Raw genomic sequence first — 21,088 nt, 5'->3', positions numbered from 1 at the left:
CAAAGAACACATTGTTTCACGAAGAGCCCAAAGTTCACCACGCTGAACTTACAATGAATAATACTTCATTTCTGGAAGGCTTCCGAGGGGGCCTGAGAAGGTCTTAGAAGCAATCATTTCCAGCGCAACCTCTACACCCCCTTTCTTCTGGCCCCAAAGCAGGGAGGTAGGGAGTGCAATTGCTCTCTTTTTCTCTTCCTCCCGCGGCCCACCCCAACTCAGTCCGGTTGCACGGTAGATCACCTCCCAAATCCAATGTTTCCTAAATAAAGTCTGAAGCTTAGAGGGGGGTGTCAAAAAAAAAAAATCTGATGACAGGATGTAGATGCCTGGCCTTAATTTTTGGTCTTCATTTTGCAAATTACGTCCTTTGTAGTCGGGAGCTAAAGAACCTTTAATTCCCCTGCTCACGTGACAATGTTTTGTTTTAGAGTAATGTCTAATGTACAGGAAATTCTGGGGGCGTTCACGTCACTGTCAACAGTTACAGTAATTACCGTATTGACGCTAATAGATTCCGAAGAAATCCACTTGAGGGGCCGCGCGAGGATCATTTTGGGGGGATATTAGAGTTCTGATCTGAGTCACTATTTTCCTATGATTTGATGTTTTAACTGTTGACACAACGGGGCGGAACGGAGCTACGTTGTGTTGTTTGCATTCCTGCTGCAGCAGCTCCTGCGCATTAAGCGGAGCCTGCGCTACACCCGCTCCTGGTCCGGCGTTCAGGAAGCGTAGCCGGCGGTAGCGCGCCTGCGCAGTCGCTCCCTCCCGCTCGCCCGCCTTCCCCCCGTCTGGCCGGCAGGGGGCGCTGTGGATTAGTGGCGTAGTCGCCTCCCTCGGGCTCTGGAGCGAAGCGTAAAAGGGCAGGAGGCGCCGCGGATGGAGGGGCGTTCTATCCTCCGCTCCCCTGGTCTCTATCACCCTTTGTCCTCCAGCCTTCCCCGGGCGCTGGGCCTGCGGGCCTGGTTGCTAGGCGGAAGCGGGGCGCGGCGGCGGCCGCTGCGGCTGCCCGGGCGTTTGAAAAAGCGGCTGAGCAGGCGGCAAAAGGTCCCCTGGCGGCGGGCTCGCCTCTCCCCGCGGACGGGCCCGGCCGGGTGGCGGCGCGGCTTTCACTCCGAGTCGGGGCGCGCGTCGGGCTGCTCTGGCGGCCCCGGGCAGGGGAGGCGGACGGGCTGCGGGCGCGGAGCCGCGGCGCGGGGTCCTGGCGGCCAGGGCCGTGGGCGGGCGCGGGGGCCCCCCCCGGGGGTCCTGCCGGGGGGCGCGGGCCGCCCGCGGCTCACCCCGGTCCCTCTTCCCCCCAGCAGACCCCGCCTGCGGGCCGCGCGTCGCGACCATGGTCTCCAAGTCCGACCAGCTGCTCATCGTCGTGTCCATCCTGGAAGGTGAGCGGCCCGGGGCTTGCTTTTGGGGGGCTGCTGCTCCCCGGATTTGAAGGGGGCCTGTGAGGCTGAAGCTTTGTTCACCCTGAGTGAGGACCCTGTTATCTCTGCTTTTCGGGTCCCCAAGGACTGGTGCAAAGTTGTGCGTAGGAAGGGCTGTTAGGCAATTGATTTAAACATCCCTCCAGGGAGGGTGAGAGCTATTAGGGATGGATGATATTTAGCACGACGAGCCGTGGCCCCAGAGAGGTGGAATAAAACGATTTCCCTCAGAAGCTGCAAGTCGATGAGAGCGAGCCTGGGAAGCACGTTCGCTTCAGGGAGGCCCAATAATAACCTCCCTTCCCCTTTTTTTTACATTCATTTTATTTTATTTTATTTTATTTATTTTTTTATATAATTCTTACATCATTGTATGGGGAATATAACCCAAATGAAAATGCATACATTGTGCAAAAATGAGAAATGGTGGTTATACCCTTTTTAAGAACTTTGCTTTCACGCAAATACATGTTTCCTGCAATTTTAAGATTTAGTGCGGAGACGCTCCCTTTGTCTTTTTTTTAAATTTAATCTCTTTATTTTTTTCATTTTTATTTTATGTATTTTTTGCATTATTTTTCATTTTTGCACAATGTATGCATTTTCATCTTGGTTATAGTCCCCCCATACAATTCCCACCTCCCTTATTTTGACCGTAATCGTTTTGATCCGAGACCTAGAGGGCTGCGGTTGTGGTTGTCAAGGGGGCCTGTTGTACGACGCATCTCGAAGTTTGGTTGGTTGCACGACTGACATTTGTTTATCAGGGACTTGGTGGCAGACACAGTTCTGGGAATCTAAGAATGAAACAAGTTCAGGTTCTATCAGCTGAAGGTGTAGCTTGGAAAATGTAATAACCATTCGTAAGTGGGTGGTAAAGGGAATGACCACTCTGTCAGGGCAAAATGGGGAAGGTTTCCCAAAAGAAGTGATACTTAATTTGGGTCCTAAAGAAATATTAGAAATTTGTCAGGTGAAAAAAAGCAAGGAAAGACATTGCAGTTAAGGAAAGAACAAAGAACTCTTAAAGTATTAAAAAAAAAAAAAAACCACCACCAAGGACTCTTCTGCTATTACCTAATTCATTGTGCTCAAAGAGCAGAGAGTAGGATAGTGGAGGGCACGAATAAGGTGACAAAAAGGAGTTATCTTGAATGGGTCTGAGAGATAAATGGCGATTTGTTTTACCCCCATGGCAGCTAGTGGAGGCCTGGCTTTATTTGGTGGGCGAGAGGGAAGAAAACATTCTAAACCTAATTTTTGAGTTTGGAAACAATAGGCTGATCAGATGCCATAAAGAATTAGGGCAGTTTTAACTGTTATGTTGCTGATTGTTTAAAGAAGGGACTGATACCCACTTGTAATTTGCTTAGCAAAAGCATTTGCTCTTGGAACAGTGTGGCCTGTGCAGTGAGGAAACACAGGCTCTTTTTCTCTTTCAAAATGTAGATCTGCTTGCAAAAGTCAATGTTCAACTCCTAGTATCTTGGCATTAATAAAGTAGTAAAAATAATTATGGGGTTGAAAACACAGTTTGGGGGATGGGGGTGGGTATCATGACTGAATTGGCTTGAGTGGTAAGTAAGCTTTAAATAGTTCAGGGTAGAAGAAAGTTGTTCCAGGAAACTGGACACATCAATGTAAGTGTGAGCCTGGAGGGTAGAACAGTGAAGAGGTCAGGAGGATGACCAGGAGAGAGGGGAAGAAATATTTAGAAATCATGGTGAGAATAAGCTTTTAGTAATTAAAATGAGTGGACCATGGGGGATCTTGAAAGCCAAGGAGTTTAGATTTATTGTGCAAAAACAATAGGTGGCCAAATGTGTTCCTAAATAGGAGAATGTCTTCCATAAGTTTAATTTAGTAGCAGCATGCAGACAGGAGAGCCTGGAGTTGGGAAGGTGCTTCAGGGGTCACCACAAACATCTAATACTAGCATGTGGTCCTAGTTTCAGACTAACTGATGGCTGTATTTCCATGCCAGGAACCTGTTATTCTCATCCTGAATTCCCTCTCCACCCCCTTTTCAAAATGGTCACCAAGCATTGTTGATTTTATTTTTTAAATAATAGGAGGTGTGGGGCCTCCCTGGTGGTGCAGGGGGTTAAGTTTCAGCATTATGAAGCTGTTGGGCAGCCATGCAGCACGAGTTTGATCCCTTGCCAGCGAGCTAACCTACATGGTTCAGCAGACCTCTCCTTTCTTGCCCGCTGCTCCCCTCAGCAGTGTATTTCAGTAGATCTGCCTGTTCTCCTCCATTCTGTCTCTGGTGAATCCTCTCCCTCCCCCCCACCTCTAGCCTACACCCCAGCTCTTGTATGCATAAATAATCTTTAAAAAAAATAGGTGTAACTAAAACTCTAAAGTGATTGCTTTAATTGTGAATGCCCTGGCCTGGGATCCTCATTATCTACTTCATCTGTTGTAATAATCTTTTCAGTAGTATGTTTCATACTACTGATTATCTGGGGATAATCTTTCTGAAGTGCAAATCTAATTTTTTTTAAAGACTTCAGTGCCCTAAAGGCTGTACTTCTTCAAATAGCGTACTTAGCCTTTCATGGTCGACTACCTTTTTAGCCTCATCTCCCCTCCTGTGGTATCTTCGTAAGTTGTCTTGCATTTTCCTCATGATGCTACTATACATGTCCTTTATTCAAAAGAAAATGATTGTGTTTGTACTATGAGCAAAATTTGGGCTACATAGTAATTTCTGAGGTTGAAAAAGACAGGGTTTCTGTTCAAGGTACTCATTGTCTGTGGTTATAGTAATGAGAGTCTGGCTGGAAATACAGCTTTTCTTGACATACATGAAATTCATTTGGGGAACCTAGTGATATTTTCGAACAGCTAAAAATGAGGTCCAGAGAGAGGCCTCGGGGAGTGCTAATTGGGAGAGCTTTGGCATATGTGTTAAGATTCCTAATAGGGAGCTTCAGATGAAAGCCTCAGGTTGAAACACAGGTTTGCAATCAAGATCTTTCTGACCTGCTTGATTCTTAATTTAGGCATTTGTGGGTAAAAGCAGGGATTTATTTAACCTTGGTGAGACTCACCAAGATCATGTCCACCACACCTATAAACAGCTTGATAACAGTATAAGATTCTCAGTGCTTTTTCCTTAGTTCTTGAGCTACCTCTATTGAGTTCGTTTTCCCCCCTAAACCCTCAATTCCTTTGAGGCATCGCACTGTCTGCCATGATGCTTAACTCTGAAGGTAGAGTGAAGGAACAGGTGGCACAAATGAAAAGTGAGGTCGAGAGAATGTGCTAATATTTCTTGAGAATATACACTGTTGTCCTTGAAAATAGAACGAGGACAGGGAATTGAATGAATACATATTTTTCTTTGGCTTATTTGCAGACTTAATACCTGAGTTAACAGGTACGAACTTTGAAACTGAAAATTGATTTTGTTCTGTATTAACTACTAGTATGGTAATATCTAAAATTGGTGTAATTACATTTTGATCGCTAAATGTTAATGAGTTTTGCTACTCGAAGTGGGAACCACGCACAACATTGACATCACCTGAGAGCTTATTAAATATGCACTCACACCCTAGACCTACTTAACCAGAATCTATATTTTAAGGGATCCCCAGGCTATTCAGATGCGCTCTTAGGCTGAGAAGCATTAATATGTAAATCATTAGCTTTAAATTTCATTCACATTTCCTGTGAATCATGAAATTGAGTGTATGTGTACATGTGTGTTAATAAGGTAGTGTGTAGAATACATAAGTCATTGTCTTAATATATATCCATTTTTAATATACATGCTAAATGATCATATTTAACTTTTGTATACTTCTGATTAACCAGTAGCATTTTTTTTTTTTTCCAGGTCGCCATTTCCCCAAACGTCCAAAGCATATGCTTATAGTAGAAGCAAAATTCGATGGAGAACAATTGGCTACTGATCCTGTGGACCATACTGACCAGCCAGAATTTGCTACTGAGTTAGCCTGGGAAATTGACAGGAAAGCACTTCATCAGCACAGGTGACTGTAGTTTTCAATTCTATCCTTTTGGGGGGCTGTTATAAATAAATAGATCAATTTATATCCCTTACTGTGGCAATAAAAATATTTGTTGAGCATTTGTTTTAATGTGCCAGGAAATTTTCAGAGTACTTTGCAACAACTTTATTTATACAGCAGAGCAATCCTATGAAGTAGGTATTATTTCTCCTGTATTATAGATGGGAAAACTGAAGTCTAAGAGGTAAAGTAACTTGCCTAAGTCAATGGAAGAATCTGAACTCCAACTCGAGCCTGAACTTTGAAACTTTAAACTAGTTTTCTTTTTTTTCCTTGCTAATTTGGGAGAATAGACAATCTGGAATTGCCATAATCATGCCTGCCCAATAATTAATGAGCTAGAATTCATTGAAACTATAATTATTTTATTGTATATTGTATCTACAGTGTCCAGGTTATATAGAGGTATTCAGTGAAAAGTTATGAAAGCAATTATATAAGAAACTCTTACCTTTGCTTTTCGACATTGAAATACTTTATTAGTACATAAAATAAAGTTATTGCCTCATATTTTATGATCTCACAACCAGAAGGAAATAAGAACAGTAATTTTTTTTTTTAAAAAGCATTCCTGGGCCTCCCCTGGTGATGCAGGCGGTTGAGCACCATGCTGTGAAGTGCTTGTTTGCTGCTGGCCAGCAGCGAGGGTCCCACATGGTGCAGCAACCTCTCCTGTGGCGCTTGCTACTCCCCTTACTCCCCTCAGTGTATTTCATCAGTCTGCCTGTTCTGTTCCCCGCTCTGTCTCTGGTGAATCTTCTCACCCTCCCGCGCATCTGGCCTGTACCCCGGTTCTTGTATAAATAAATAAATAAATCTTTTTAAAAAAAGCATTCCTTAAAAAAGGACTAGAAGACATATAATCATGTCATACTTGCTCTTTCTTGTATTAAATCTAATCAGAACACAAAGTTCAAAAAATTAAAGCCAGACATTTCTTTTATTGCTACAAAAATCTACCGCCACATGGATTTATTTGAAGGGGTGTTAAATTCTCAGATATCAAAATTGTGTATTTTCTTTCACTGACTTCTGGGATATATGTTTATAGACAGAGTCTTGATATGAGATAGTAATGCCTGCATTAGTGGTTGTGTTTCCAATTGTTTTAGTGCTAGTGGTAATACTCGGATTATCCTAGACTGAGAAAATAACAGGGTTAAGCTGAATATATAAATGATCATTTTGTGGCCAGGTTACATTTGATAGTCATCCCACTAGGTAAAATTGATGGCAATATCTGATCCACTTATGGGTGAGCCAGTGTAGAGATTCCAGATGCAAAAGGAGCTCATGTCACACCAGTGAATGCCACACTTATAGGACATTGTTGTGTGCTGCCTTACATTGTTGTTCATCTGATTTTAGTTATTTATGACTTGTGGGTATTTAATTCTTAAGTTTATTTTGTGGGTTTTGGTTTTTTTTTTTTTTAGCTGTAATAAGCTATAAACATGTATACTTGTGGCTTTATGTGTGTGTGATACTATAAGAAAAACAGTTCTTTTTTTTTTTTTTAAATAGAGGCATGGCTTTATTTATTTATTTGTTTGTTTGTTTGTTTTGTTTATACATGCACTGGGTACAGTCAGAAGCACGGGAGGGTGAGAGAATTCACCAGAGCCAGAGTGGGGAGCAGAACAGGCAGAAGGACCGAAGCACACTGCTGAAGGGAGCAGCGGGCGGCAGTGTGCTGAAGGGAGCAGCGGGCGGCAGGAGAGGTCTGCACGCCATGTGGGACCCGCCTCCGGTGGCCAGGGAGCAGCCGGGGATCGAACCGGCGCTGCAGAGGCTGCGGGCAGCTTCGGAACCCTGCGCTCAACCGCTGCGCCACCGGGGAGGCCCCAAGAAAAACAGTTCTAACTCAATGTTGAGATTTCATGATAATTGTTTAATTTAAAAGAGATCTTTATATTACAGAAACATTGACCTAAATGAGCCTCTGACATGAGGGAAACTATAGTTTTTAACATGATTTGTATATCACTTAGTTGGTGATCAATAATTAGACATAATTAACAGTTCTTGCCAATTGAAGAATGTTTTAGATGTACAGAATAGATATAGGTAATTCAACAAAATTATCACTGTCTTGATTGTAAGCAGCTTTATCAGGGGTAATAGAAAATCAATTTGCTGTTCAGCAAAAGCTATCTTACACTTAAATTGTTGTTACAGGTTGCAGCGTACTCCTATCAAACTTCAGTGTTTTGCCTTGGATCCTTTATCTTCTGCCAAAGAAACTATAGGTTACATTGTTCTAGACTTAAGAACCGCTCAAGAAACAAAGCAGGTACAGTCCTTTCATTGTTTTGTTATGACTATATTGATTTGAGTGTCAGATTGATGGAAAATACTGGACCTCACAGATCAGGGACTTGAGTCCATATGGCAGTTCTTATGTTTTCATTCGTGAATGGTTTAAAAATCCTGACCGTTTAGTCATGCCTTTGCTCTAGAACCAGCTTTCGGAAAGAAACTACCTTAGTTTAACATATTCAGTTCCTGAGCTTTGCTTTCAAAGGTGAGGTCCTTGCTTCACGGAATGGTCAACACTCTCTGTTTAGCTGTGCAAGCTAGAAATACAGAAGTCTTCACAACTTCCCTATTCAGTTGTTTTCTTTTTTTCCTCCTGATCTTTTCCCTATTCTGAATTTCCACTGCTGCTCCCCAACCTAAGCCGCCATCATTTCTTACCTGGGCTGTCATAGTAGTCTAGTTAGTTACTTCTCCTGCTTCTCACTCCTTGTGTTCCTTACATAATGGAGTAAGTGAACGTACCAAAACACATTTATGTTCTATGTAAACAGTATACACACACACACACACACTAAACAGAAAAAAAGAAAGCACAAATGCAGGGTTTTGATTCCTGTGTCTCTGCTTCTTGTACTTCAAAATGTTTAAGTCATTTTATCTTTCAACTTTTTTTGTCCAGGATTCACTTTAGAAATGCTTACTTTCACTTATCTTAATGCCTATTTTGTCACAATTTTCTTAAGAAAAAAACTAAAAAAAACTTTCACTTTTTATTTTCCTATATTCTTGATTTGACCTGTGGAAAAAAATTTGTTAATTACTATCATTATTGCTATCATAATTGCAATGACATTTGCAAATTAGCCAGGTCCAAATATGGACTCGTTCAAAACAGATAGCAGTTTTCAAAATACTTTAAAAGAGTACATCTTCCCCTTCATCCTTGGGTGCTCATCATCTCTCTCTTTCTCTAGCCCTAGGTCCAGAAAATGGTTTCCTTTCTTTAGTCCTAAACCAGGGTCCCTGATTATGCCTCTCATGTTTCTCTTATCGACCCATTCTGCTGCACCTTGCAAGTGACTGGTAGGCGCTTCTGCAGTCACTTCGTTACAAAGAAGGAAAATCCTCATAGGCTGACATCTGAGATGAGCTTATGTCTCTGAACATTTTGGCACTTCTTTTTCCCCTTGCCTAAGTGTTCAGGACCCTTCATCATCATTGTGTGATTAAAGTTTAGGAAGAATGTTTCAAAATTATGTGAATTTTAGTAAAACCGAACGTCTTACTTTCTTCAGTTTGCCAGCAGAAATATTTGAAATTAGCCAGTAGAAAAATAGATTTTCTATAAAAGATTATACATGTAGAAAAAGCCAGAATTATTTTTCTGAGATACATAACAGACATCCATAAATTCTTCAAGTAGCTATAAATCTTTTCCAGCTTATACTTGATACTAGAAAATAGCTTTCACAAGAAATGCAGCCACAAAGTATAGTTTGAATTTCTGTCTTTAAAAAAATTTGGTTGTGGATTTTTTGGAAATCTGTTGCCTAGCTATCCTACTTTACCTGTCTAACATAACTTGAATATAAAATAGAAGTTTTTGTTTTGAGCAGTATAAACATATATACTACTTTGCTTTAATTTAACAGTAATCAGAGTAAGAACAGCATTCTTACTTGGCACTGTAATACTAAGCATTGAGGTGGTGTCCCTGCTGACCAGTGGTTCTATACTATTGATAGAGGAAGTCAAGGACCATGAGATTTGGCAGGCGTCTTTGGGTACTAGAATTTCTGAGGGGGGATCAGTCAGGTAATTTAGGATATTTTATTTTGGAAAGAACTCTGTATTTCCCACTGAAGTAGGTACGTCGTTCATGACCCCAAATTCTATCATTTGGTTTTATTTTAGTATTTTCTTAGTTGCTTTTTTTTTTTCCCCAGTAACTGGGATATAGGCCAGAGATGTGGGAGGGTGAGAGGATTCACCAGAGGCAGAATGGGGAGCAAAACAGGCAGACTGACTGAAATATACTGCTTAGGGGAGCAGTGGGTGAGACAGGGGAGGTCTTCTGAGGCATGTGGGTTGTTCCCTGGCCGGCCGGGGATCGAACCCGTGCTGCAGAGGCTATGGATAGCTTCACAGCGCTGCGCTCAACTGCCTGCACCACCAGGGAGGCCCTTCTTAGTGTTTTTATTCACACTGAAGTTTTCTTTTCCTTATTTGATATAAATACAACATAGCAGAGAAGTGGCAGGCAAAAATACTTAACATAAAAAGTAAAAAAATAGGAATTGGGGAAAAAAACGGTGGTCTTTTTTGTTGTTTAAGAGATGAGTTTGGGACATAAGAGGAAAAATAAAAGGAAATATATTGTTTTCTTCCCATTTACATGTGAAAGGTAATGGAAGTAAGGCAGACAATCTAAACTTTTCCTTACTGCTTTCAAGGGAAAATTCAGATGCCTTCTAGGGAAAATTAATATCCTTTGAGGAAAATGAAGAAAAAGAATGTTGAGAGGAAAAAAACATTGAGAAAGTACAGGAAATATATTTAGACCCTTATAGAACATTTCCCACTGTTTATTTTCCAATAACAATTAAGGTGTTATGTTGTTTTGTTTTGTTGTTACTCTGTAGGCACCAAAATGGTACCAGCTGCTGAGTAATAAATACACCAAGTTCAAGTCTGAAATACAGATAAGCATTGCTTTGGAAACAGATACAAAGGCGCCAGTGGATAGTTTTAAAGCAAAGGGAGCTCCCCCTCGTGATGGAAAAGGTTTGTGCATCATCTCTAAGGGTATTCTTTGAAAAATTCCATTTTTGGACTAGAACTTTAGGAAGGGGGAGAGTATTGTAGGCAGATAGATACAGGAGTGTCAACTGATTGTGTTCTAGTGCATGGGACAAATGACGTGACGTTACACTAGCAACATTTGTTCACAAAACTTAGAAATAGGGAAAATATTTTTTTTTTTAGTTTGGTGTATATCAGAACAAACTAGAATTTTGTCTATTTTTTTTAGTTATTTTTTAATTTTATATATTTTTTACATTGTATGCTTTCTCATCTCTGTTATAGTTCCCATGAAATTCCCACCACCAATTCACCTGTGTCCCATCACCATAGTCCCTTGTGCTCTTCCCACCCCTGGTGGTTTGATCTTATTCCCGTCTTCCCCCCCTGCAAAATACCTATGGTTTATAGTTGCTTGTTGATTTTGATTTTCGCTTTATTATAATAACTTTTTTTTTAATCCCCTGATCCCTTATTTGGATCCTTTACATTTTTCCTATAAGTGAAATCATCCAGTATTTTTCTTTTTCTTTCTGGTTTATTTCAGTGAGCATGATCCCTTCAATGGGATGAGTTTATCTTTTTCGATTGCTGAGTAATACTCCATTGTGTGTACATACCAGAATTTTGTATTTAAAAAAAAAAAAAGCGGCTGTGGAAAATTTTCTTCCTAGGAAGAGTTCCGGAAAGCCAAAAATGATTATGCTGTTCTCTGTTAACTCAACTATAACTTAACAAAAACTTCATGTTTGTTTCTTTTTTAATCAGTAAACTTTATTTTTAGGGCAATTTTAGGTTGACAGCAAAATGGAGTAGAAAGTATAGTTTCCACATAACCTGTAGCCTCCCCCACCTTTTCTCCTTGCCACCAAAACCTCACTCACTGTCAGCTTCCATCACCATGGTAGTACCTTTGTTTCAAGTGATGAATCTACACTGATATTTCATTATCACCCAAAGACCATAGTTTACATTAGGGTTCACTGTTGGTGCTGTACCTTACCTTGGCAATGCATGGTGTTAGTATCCTACACGGTAGATTTGGTTTCAATGCCCTAAAAGTCCTCCTGCTGTCCTGCTTCAGCCCTTCCTCCCCTCTAACCTTTGGCAACCACTAATCTTTTACTATTTCCCTAGTTTTGCCTTTTCTAGAATGTTCCTATAGTTGGAATCATAGTACATTGCTTTTATAGATTACCTTCTTTCACTTAGTAATGAGCTTTTCATATCTCTCTATGTCTTTTCATGCCTTGATATCCTCATTTCTTTTTAGCACTAAATAATACTCAGTTCTCTGGATTTACTATATTTGATTTTCCGCTCATTGACTGAAAGGCATGTTGGTTATTTCTAAGTTTTGGCAATTAGAAATAAAGCTGTTAACATTCCTGTGCATATTTTTGTGTGGTCATTAGTTTTTAGTTCATTTGAATAAATATTGAATGTGATCACTAGCTCTTATGGTAGAAATATGTTTAGTTTTATAGGATACTGCCAAACTGTTTCAAAGTAAATGTACCATTTTGCATTTCCACCAGTAATGAGTGAGAGTTCCTGTTGCTCCACTTCATTGTCAGCACTCGATTATGTCAGTGTTAGAGGTTGACTAATGTAATATATATGTCCTGGTATCTTGCTGTTGTTTCAGTGTTTATTCCCCTAATGATATATGGTATTAACATCTTTTCATATTCTTCCTTGCCATCTGTGTGTCTTTGTTGGTGAGCTTTCTGGTCAGGTCTTTTCCTATTTTTAATCAGTAGCTTATTTTCTATTTATTGAGTTTTAAGAGTTTTTGAATACATTGAATACGTTTTGAATAATAGTTTTTAGCAGATTTGTCTTTTGCAGATGTTTTTTCCAAGTCTGTCTGTTTTGTCATCCTCTTGATAATATCTTTTATTAGCAAGCTTCTAAATTTTTATCAAGACCAGCTTATCAATTCTTCCACAGATCATGGCTCTGATACTCTATCTAAGAAGTCATCATCATACCCAAGGTCATCTATGACTTTTCTAGATAATCTTTTCTGTTAATTTCTTGGAATTCACACTTAGTTCTGTGATCCATTTTGAGTCGGTGCATTTTGAGTTGATTTTTGTGAAGGGTGTAAGGCCTGTGTTTAGAGTATGTTTTGTACATGTTGATCTCCAGTATTAGCACCATTTGTTGAAATGACTGCTCCATTGTATTACCTTTGCCTTTTTTTGTAAGATTTATTTTTTATTTATTTATGCATACAAGAACTGGGTGTAGTCCAGAGGTTCAGGGGTGGGGTGTGTGAGAGGATTCACTAGAGACAGAGTGGGGAGCAGTCTACTGAAATACACTGCTGAGGGGAGCAGCATGTAAGACAGAAGAGGTCTGCTGAACCATGTGGGTTAACTCCTTGGCCAGGGATCGAGCTCATGGTGCTGCTGTAACTGAGACTTTAACCCCTGATATTAGTCAAATACTTGTGTCAGAGAATATGTTAGGAGATATTCCCTCTGCTTCTATCTTCTGCAAAAGATTGTAGAGATTGGTATAATAAACTTTCTTGCATGTTTGGTAGAATTCATCAGTAAACCCAGTCTGGTCCTGATGCTTTCTATTTTGAAAAGTTATTATTGATACAATTAAATGGTACAAGGCTATTCAGATTATTTCTTATGTTGGTAGATTTTTGTCTTTAAAGGAATTGATTCATCCATTTCTTCTAGCTTCTCGAATTTGTGGGGAAAAATTGTTCCTAGTATTTACTTATTCTGTTAATGTCTGTGGACATCTGTAGTGATGTCACCTTTCATTTCTGATATTCATACCATGTGTCTTCTCACTTTTTTCGCTTATGTACTGGCTAGAGAGTTACTAATTTTCTTCCTGTCTTTAGAGAACAAGTTTTTGTTTTTTAGATTTCCTGTGGTGATTTTCTATTTTAATTTAATTGATTTCTGAGTTTTTTCCACTGAAGTAATATTGTATTATGTTAAGTTTCAGGTGTGCATCATTAAATATCATACTGTGTACATAATACATAAAGCTCACCACTAAAAGTCCCATTCTGTTTTTCGCCGTACAATTGTCCCCTTTTCCTTGACTTTCCCACTTCTTTTCCTTCTAGTAACCACTAACTTTTCATGTAGTATAAAACTTTGTTTTGTTTAGTTCATCCATTTGTCTTGTCTATATACCACATATAAGTAAAATCATACTGTGTTTATCTTTCTCTGAGTTATTTTACTAAGTATAATACACTTTAGGTTCATCATGTTTTTGCAAATGACAGAATTGCATCTTTATATAAATATATATATATAAATAGTAATAAAATATGTATTTATAAATATATATGTATATCTGAATAGTATTCCATTGTGTAGATTATAGTTCTTGGCTAATGTTGCAATACACATGGATATTTGTAGACTGCAACCCATTCTTAAGCTTTAAGTATGTAAAATTGTAGAATTTCCACTATACATGTGAAAATATAAATCATACGGTATTAATATTCACTTAGTGTTACTTTAAATAGCAATAAATACAAGCTGTTCTACTGTATAATGTGACGCTTTGTACTAAGTAAAGCACAGTATCTGATTGCTTTTTCCTTTTCTGTTTTTTATACTTTCCACCAAACTACTCATGCTACTCAAATACTCATGCTCATACCCCCTTCTATTTTCCTCCCTCATTCTTTCCCTCCCCACTCCCATTCCCTCTGGTAACCATTATATTCTCTTTTTGTTGGGTTCAAGATTCATTTCCAATAGTTTTTTTTTTTTTTAAGATTTATTTATTTTTATACAAGAACTGGGGTACAGGCCAGATGCACGGGAGGGTGAGAGGATTCACCAGAGACAGAGCGGGGAACAGAACAGGCAGACCGAAGAAATACACTGCTGAGGGGAGCAGGGGGCACTGCAGGAGAGGTCTGCCGCACCATGTGGGATTCTCGCCAGCGGACCAGGATCGAACCCGCGCTGCAGAGGCTGCAGACAGCTTCACAGTGTGGCGCTCAACCGCCTGCGCCACCAGGGAGGCCCCATTTCCAATAGTTTTTGAGTCTGAGTATTTCTTGGGTATTTATAGTCCTCAGAGAAGTGAAATCATCCGATATCTGTGTTTCACTTTTTGACTTATTTCACTCCACATAATGTTCTGGACTGGTGGGGAAGGAGAGTATGTTCTAGAGCACTTTCTGTGTTGTCTTCCTTGTAGCACACTGGCTCATTGGCTGCTGGCTTCTTCTTCACCAACAGCGTTTGTGTCCATTCTCTCTCCATGGTCTCCTGTGCTGGGTCAGCTGCCCTGCTCCTGTGTCCTTTGCCCTGGAGCCACGGGTAGTCTGCTGGTCTCTGAGGTGTTTGTCTTACGTGATACTGTGTGATTCTTTGAATTGTGTCTCTTTCTGTCTCCTTGTTAATTATTCCTTTTGGGAGGAAAGGAATGTCCTCTGTCACCATCTTGGTGATGTGACTTTCCTATACTGCCTCAGTTGTAGTTTTTATTATTTCTTCTGCATACTTTAATTTCTTTCTTTTGTTTTCCTAAGATGGCAAGTTAGAGTATTGCTTTCTTGTCAGTGTTTTTTGTTGTTGTTGTTGTTTTTTCCTTTTTGTCACTTAGTATACCCTGATTTTTTTTTTTTTTTAAAGGTGGCTGTGATATACCTGGCAAAAGGAAATTAAGCCTTTAGTAATGGAGTGGTAAAGTGCATGGGAGAAGAAACACTCCATAGTCCTATAATTAGGTTTCAGTTATTGGGGAGCCTGTGCCTTTGTCCTGTTGGGGTTTTTCTGATAGTAGATTGAGGTTCTACGTCTTTGGCAGGAGCAGCGTAGAAGTGATAGTCCTCTCATTGCATCTCATCAGGTGGTGCACAGTTCTTATTTGTTCAATGACTGATGATGTTCACTTAGAGAGCTTAATTAAGGTGGGGCATGTCTGTTCTCAACTGTGAGCTCTTTCTTTTCATTTACAAATAATAAATACTTGGAGAGACAGAATTATAATGAAAATATTCATTTCATTTAGGCTTCAGTGGATTCATTCACTCACTTTGTGTAAGTGTGGACTTAGGTTTTCTCTATGTAGTGGGTTCAGATCTTTAACTCAATCATTGTTTGTTCCAGATGTGAGCAGTGGGAGTTCCTATAAAGTGCTTCTTTTTCCTTTGGACTGTCTCCATAATTCTTTAATTGTTTTCTTGCATAAGATGTTCCATGCTCATGTTAACCTTTCTCTGCTTGAGCCTTCGATTTGCTGCTTAAGGAACCTCGTTTTCTTCTAGTAAATGATGTTTAGTAGTGAGGACCCAGGTGCTAGGAATGCCAACTGCTACCATATCCCTGTTCCCAGACTCTTTTAGGGGAAAAAATTAGGGAATTTGTGCATGTCTTTACATATACTTGCACACACATGCGAGTATATATCTATACATACACCTTTATATCTCTTTTTATACATGCATATTGAATAACATACACGCACATTATACCTTCAGCCCATCTAATTCTGAGCAAGATTTACTAGTTTCCCCTTTCCATACCTGTAACTCTTCCCTCACAGTAAGAGACCTGTCACAGTTACTAAGTTCACATCTAAGCTCTGCAAACCTTACTATTTAATAGGCTGCCTTTTTAGTAAATTGTCAGAGACTATGCTAAGTGCTTTACTTTTGTTATTGAATTCATCTTCTCAACACTGGAAAAGCATTATAGACGGAAAATGGAAATTAAAGGAGATTTTATAGTTTCCCCGTAAATTGTAAATGGCAGAGCAGTGATTGGAACCTTGGTCTGTGTGACGTGTCTGTGCTCTTTACCACTATGCTATTTCAGCCAGTGTTGCAGTAAGTATATTTCTTCAGATTAACTGCTAAAAGAAGATTGCTTGTTTATAGGGTATACGTTTATAAAATATGATGAGCCCTGATGTATTGCCCCCCAAAATGTACTAGTCTATACCTACCAACGTGGAGAATGCTCACTTCCCTACTTTATCCTGAATACTGACTATTGTCTTATTTTAGTTGCATTTAGTGGGTTTTTTTGTTTATTCGTTTCCAGCAATTTGAAAAAGCCATCCCTCTTTTGTCTCTTCATATTAAAGTCAATTATTCTGGTTCTCTCCTCAAAATTGTTTCATAGTTTTCTCTTATAATATTCCAGTGTTTCAGAATGGCACTTGGGGAGGTCATTTATGATGTGGCCTCTGCTCATCCTCCAACATCAGCTCTTTCTGTGTCAGTTCTCATGTCTGTGACTCAGCGCACCAGGCCTAATTCACTTTCCTAACAACCTGCTTTCTTGCTTCTGAGTCATTGTACATATTGTTCCTTCCTCCTGGAACACTATCTTTCCACTCCTTCATTCTCTATTTTGTCACCTTTCTCTTTTTAGCAAATTTTTTTTTCAGTTCCCAGTTTAGATTTACATCCTTCAAGAAACCTATAATGCCTTTTCTATTTGACTTACTCAGTCGAAATTTTAAAAATGTAATCTTCTTTTAAAATATGGCTTTTATGTGCAGAAAGGGAGTTGGGGGTTAAATAAGATTGCTTTGGAGAATGCCTGAAAAAATCAAAGGAAACCTTGTTGCGCTATTAACTCTACCCATGACAACTTTTGGCATATTACGAAAGCATTGCTAGCTTTCAGAATTTTATAATGATTTATGGCAAGCTTTCATGTAGTTTAATTATGTTTTTTCTCCATAAAGTACCTGCCAGCCTGTCTGGACTTGACCCCAAGGACATAGTGGCCGTGCTGAATGAGGAGGAAGGTTACCATCAAATCGGACCAGCACAGTGTTGTACGGACTCCTTCATTATGTCCGTGACCATCGCATTTGCCACCCAGCTGGAGCAGGTGAGACTTTCTCTGAGATTTCTCTGAGATTTGGTAATCCCATGGAAGCTCCAATGTATGAAGAACTTGAAATACTTAATTTTTATTTATATTTTTTTAATTAATTTTTTTATTTTTTTATGTATTATTTACATCAGTCTTCATTTTTATACAATGTGTGCTTGCTCATCTCTGGCATAGTCCCCGTGAAATTCCCACCACCCATTCACCCATGTACCATCACCATGATCTCTTGTACTCTTCCCACCTCTATTTTGATCCTACTCCTTCCTCCCCACTGCAGAATGTCTCTGGTTTATAGTTGCCTGTTGATTATGATTTTTACTTTATTATAATTACTTTTTTTTTCCTGATCCCTTTTCGGATCCTCTACATTCCTCCTTAAAGTGAAATCATCTGGTATTTTTCTTTTTCTTTCTGCCTTATTTCACCGGGCATGATCCCTTCCAGCTCCATCCATGTTTCTGTGAATGGCAAGAGTTTATCTTTTTTGATTGCTGAGTAATACTCCATTGTGTATATGTATCATTTTTGCACAGTGTATGCATTTTCATCTTGGTTATAGTCCCTGTACAATTCCCACGCCCCTTGTTTTAATCTTACCCCCTCCTCCCCCCCATAGTGTTTCTGTGATTTATAGTTGCTTGTTGATTTTTATTTTTATTTTATTATAATTAGGTTTTTTCCTGGTTCCTTATTTAGGTTTTCTAAATTCCTGCTATGAGTGAGACCATCCGGTATTTTTCTTTTTCCTTCTGGCTTATTTCGCTGAGCATGATCCCTTCCAGTGCCATCCATGTTGCTGCAAATTGCATGAGTTTATCTTTTTTGATTGCTGAGTAATATTCCATTGTGTATATGTACCACATCTTCTTGATCCAGATCTGTTTTGGGGCATTTATGTTGTTTCCATAGCTTACCTATTGTAAATAGTGCTGCTATTATCATAGGGGTGCAAGTGTCCTTTTGATTTAATGTTTTTGTGTCCTTTGGGTAGATATGTGGGAGTAGAATTGCTGGATCCCATGGAAGCTCCATTTTTAGCAGTTTGAGGGACCCCCCCTACAGCTTTCCATACTGGGTGGGCCAATTTGCACTCCCACCAGCAGTGTAGGAGAGTTCCTTTTTCTCCACATTCTCGCCAACATTTGCTGTTGCTAGTTTTTTTAATATGTGCCATTCTCACTGGTGTAAGATGGTAGCTCATTGTGGTTTTGATCCGCAGTTCCCTGATTAAAAGTGATGTTGAACATTTTTTATATGCCTGTTGGCCATTTGCATTTCCTCTTTGGAGAAGTGTCTTTTTAGCTCTTGTGCCCATTTTTTAAAAAAATATTTATTTATGCATACAAGAACTGGGGTACAGGCCAGAGGTGTGGGGGGTGAGAGGATTCACCAGAGACCGAGTGGGTAACAGAACAGGTAGACTGACTGAAATACACTGCTGAGGGGAGCAGTAGGCAAGACTGGAGAGGTCTGCTGCACCATGTGGGTAGCTCCCTGGCAGGCTGGGGATCAAACTTGTGCTTCAATGGCTGCGGATTGCTTCATAGGTTGCGTCTTAACCCTTGCGCCGCCAGGGAGGCCCCTCTGGTGCCCATTTTTTGACTAGGTTGTTTACTTTGTTTTTGTTGAATTTTATCAGCTCTTTGTGGATCTTTGTGATCAGTGTCCCCATTATCAATAGTATTGCGTGCAAAAATTTTCTCCCAATTAGTAGGGTGTCTTCTTTGTCTTGGTGAATGTCTCTTTTGCTGTACAGAAGCTCTTTTTTTTTTTTTTTTAGATTTATTTATTTATTCAAGCACTGGGTACAGTCAAAAGCGTGGGAGGGTGAGAGAATTCACCAGAGCGGGGAACAGAACAGGCAGACTGACGAAATACACTGCTGAGGGGAGCAGCGGGCGCAGCAGGAGAGGTCTGCGTGCCATGTGGGACCCTCCCCGGTGGCTAGGGATCATATCGGTGCTGCAGAGGCTGTGGGCAGCTTTGCAGCCCAGCGCTCAATCGTTGTGCCACCGGGGAGGCCCTGTACAGAAGCTCTTTAATTTGATATTGTCCCAGCTGTTTATCTTTTCCTTCACTGTCTTTGCTTTGGGTGATGTGTCTTTGAAAATGTTACTGAGTGTATGTCATGGAAAGTTTCACCTATATTTTCTTCTGTACATTTTATGGTTTCAGGTCTTATGTCTAGTTCTATAATCCATTTTGACTTGGTTTTGTGCCTGGTGTGAGGTAGTTGTCTAGCTTCATTCTTTTGCATGTAACAACTCAGTTTTCCCAGCACCATGTATTGAACAAACTTTCTTTGTTCCATTGCAGAAATATTTAATTTTAAGTCAACTCTTTAGGTAGCAAAAGATTTACAAGATTTTTTTTTACTTTTTAAAAAGAATTTTTTAAAAAGTTTCTCATATAAGCAATTTTGCTTCAGGAAAAGAATAAATTTAGAAGTTCTTGGTAGTAATAGAATAAATGTCAGGATTTATAAGGAAGATGGACATGCATTGTTTTCTGTTGTACTAGGCGGTATTTAAGGATAAATGAAAGGATTTTTTCTAACTAGGGAGTAACCTAGTGTTTGAAGAAACGTGCAGTGTTTGGAACACTGTTCAGTTATACCTTAAGTGCTGTCAAGTCTAGGATTAGATTACACATTATTCAGAAGCTACCAGAAGAAGGTGCTTAGGTCAGAGACCAAAGATTATTGCTCTCAGCACAGCAAGTGACATGAATAGGAGCGTGTTTTATATTAAATTTTTTTCCTGAGGTATCCTTGGGTTACAGTGTATATGTTTTAGGGTTCACAACTCCTCAAATGTGTTAGCACTCCCCATCAATCTCCAAGGTATCAGTACTTCTTCACCAGAGTTCATGGGGCCCATCTTCCCTTTGCTCTCTACACCCTTACTCATTTTTGTATACATGCAAAGGAACTTCACTAACAAAAGTTACGGTTTTTTAAAGTGACATCTCAGATTCATTCAAAAGGAATTTATGGGACTATCAGTTGCATTTTCCAAGCTAAGCCTACATTGAGTCATTAAAAGTGTGATGCACCCCTGTTCGTGATTTACATTCTAAATAACCTGAAAGTTAGGAGTAAAGAGTTAGTGAGATGCTTTCCTTAGTCAATTTAGCTGATTCGGTGCATCTGGCCCTGGAGAGGCTGTCTTTAGTCCCTGGTGATCCTTATTCGCCTCAGGGTCTATCTCCAGCTTCTGAAGAGATATTCTTGACTCTGCAGTTTGCAGCTTCCCGGGTGGCCTAGGGGTCCCCTGCCTGCTGCCCCTCTGAGGTGTTTCAGTGTGTGTGAGAGTGTTTGTGTGTATGAGTGCGTGTGTGTGTGTCTCAGCACACATTTCCTTCAGTCTCTCTTACCCAAGCTGGCAATGGCAGGGGGCCCAAGGTGACTGCTTTTCAACACAGTGGGTTCGCACCATAGCGGGGCAATGTTACCAGCTGCCTCATAATACAGCCCTGAGAAAAGGCCATGGAAGTGCACATTGGGGCAGAAATGTGCAGAGACAAAGGGCCCATGGCAGGTTGCCTCTTCCAAAGGTGGCTCAACTCAAAATTAGCTGTTTGTCCACTTGTCCCCAGGAACAAACCCAGAGTTTCTTAACATTGTCTTGGTCTCTGACAACTAAAATAAATCATATCAATATTTTTATATATAAAAATGTGGCTTATACTCTAATGTTTG

General features: G+C 40.0%; 1 protein-coding gene across 3 annotated transcripts in view; it reads left to right on the top strand.

Moving 5' to 3' along the window:
* Positions 1–1,228: 1,228 nt before the first annotated feature.
* The window catches only part of CEP120 (centrosomal protein 120), a gene marked incomplete at both ends in the record, with an annotated part of 59,249 nt that continues 39,389 nt past the window's right edge, over positions 1,229–21,088 (top strand). Inside the window, 5 exons of one of the 3 annotated variants that reach the window (XM_084252007.1) lie at positions 1,229–1,385; positions 5,272–5,428; positions 7,646–7,760; positions 10,369–10,510; positions 17,234–17,382. In XM_084252007.1, coding sequence (XP_084108133.1) covers positions 1,337–1,385; positions 5,272–5,428; positions 7,646–7,760; positions 10,369–10,510; positions 17,234–17,382 — 612 coding nt within the window. Of the gene's footprint in view, positions 1,386–5,271; positions 5,429–7,645; positions 7,761–10,368; positions 10,515–17,233; positions 17,383–21,088 lie in introns of all 3 variants that reach the window. The other 2 variants (XM_084252006.1, XM_084252005.1) reach the window with 2 other exon arrangements.

This window comes from Talpa europaea, assembly GCF_964194135.1.
Source record: "Talpa europaea genome assembly, chromosome: 13".
In the NCBI taxonomy this organism is placed as follows: Eukaryota; Metazoa; Chordata; class Mammalia; order Eulipotyphla; family Talpidae; genus Talpa; species Talpa europaea.
Note: the sequence above shows the minus strand (reverse complement) of the source record. Positions and strands in the feature narration are given on the sequence as shown.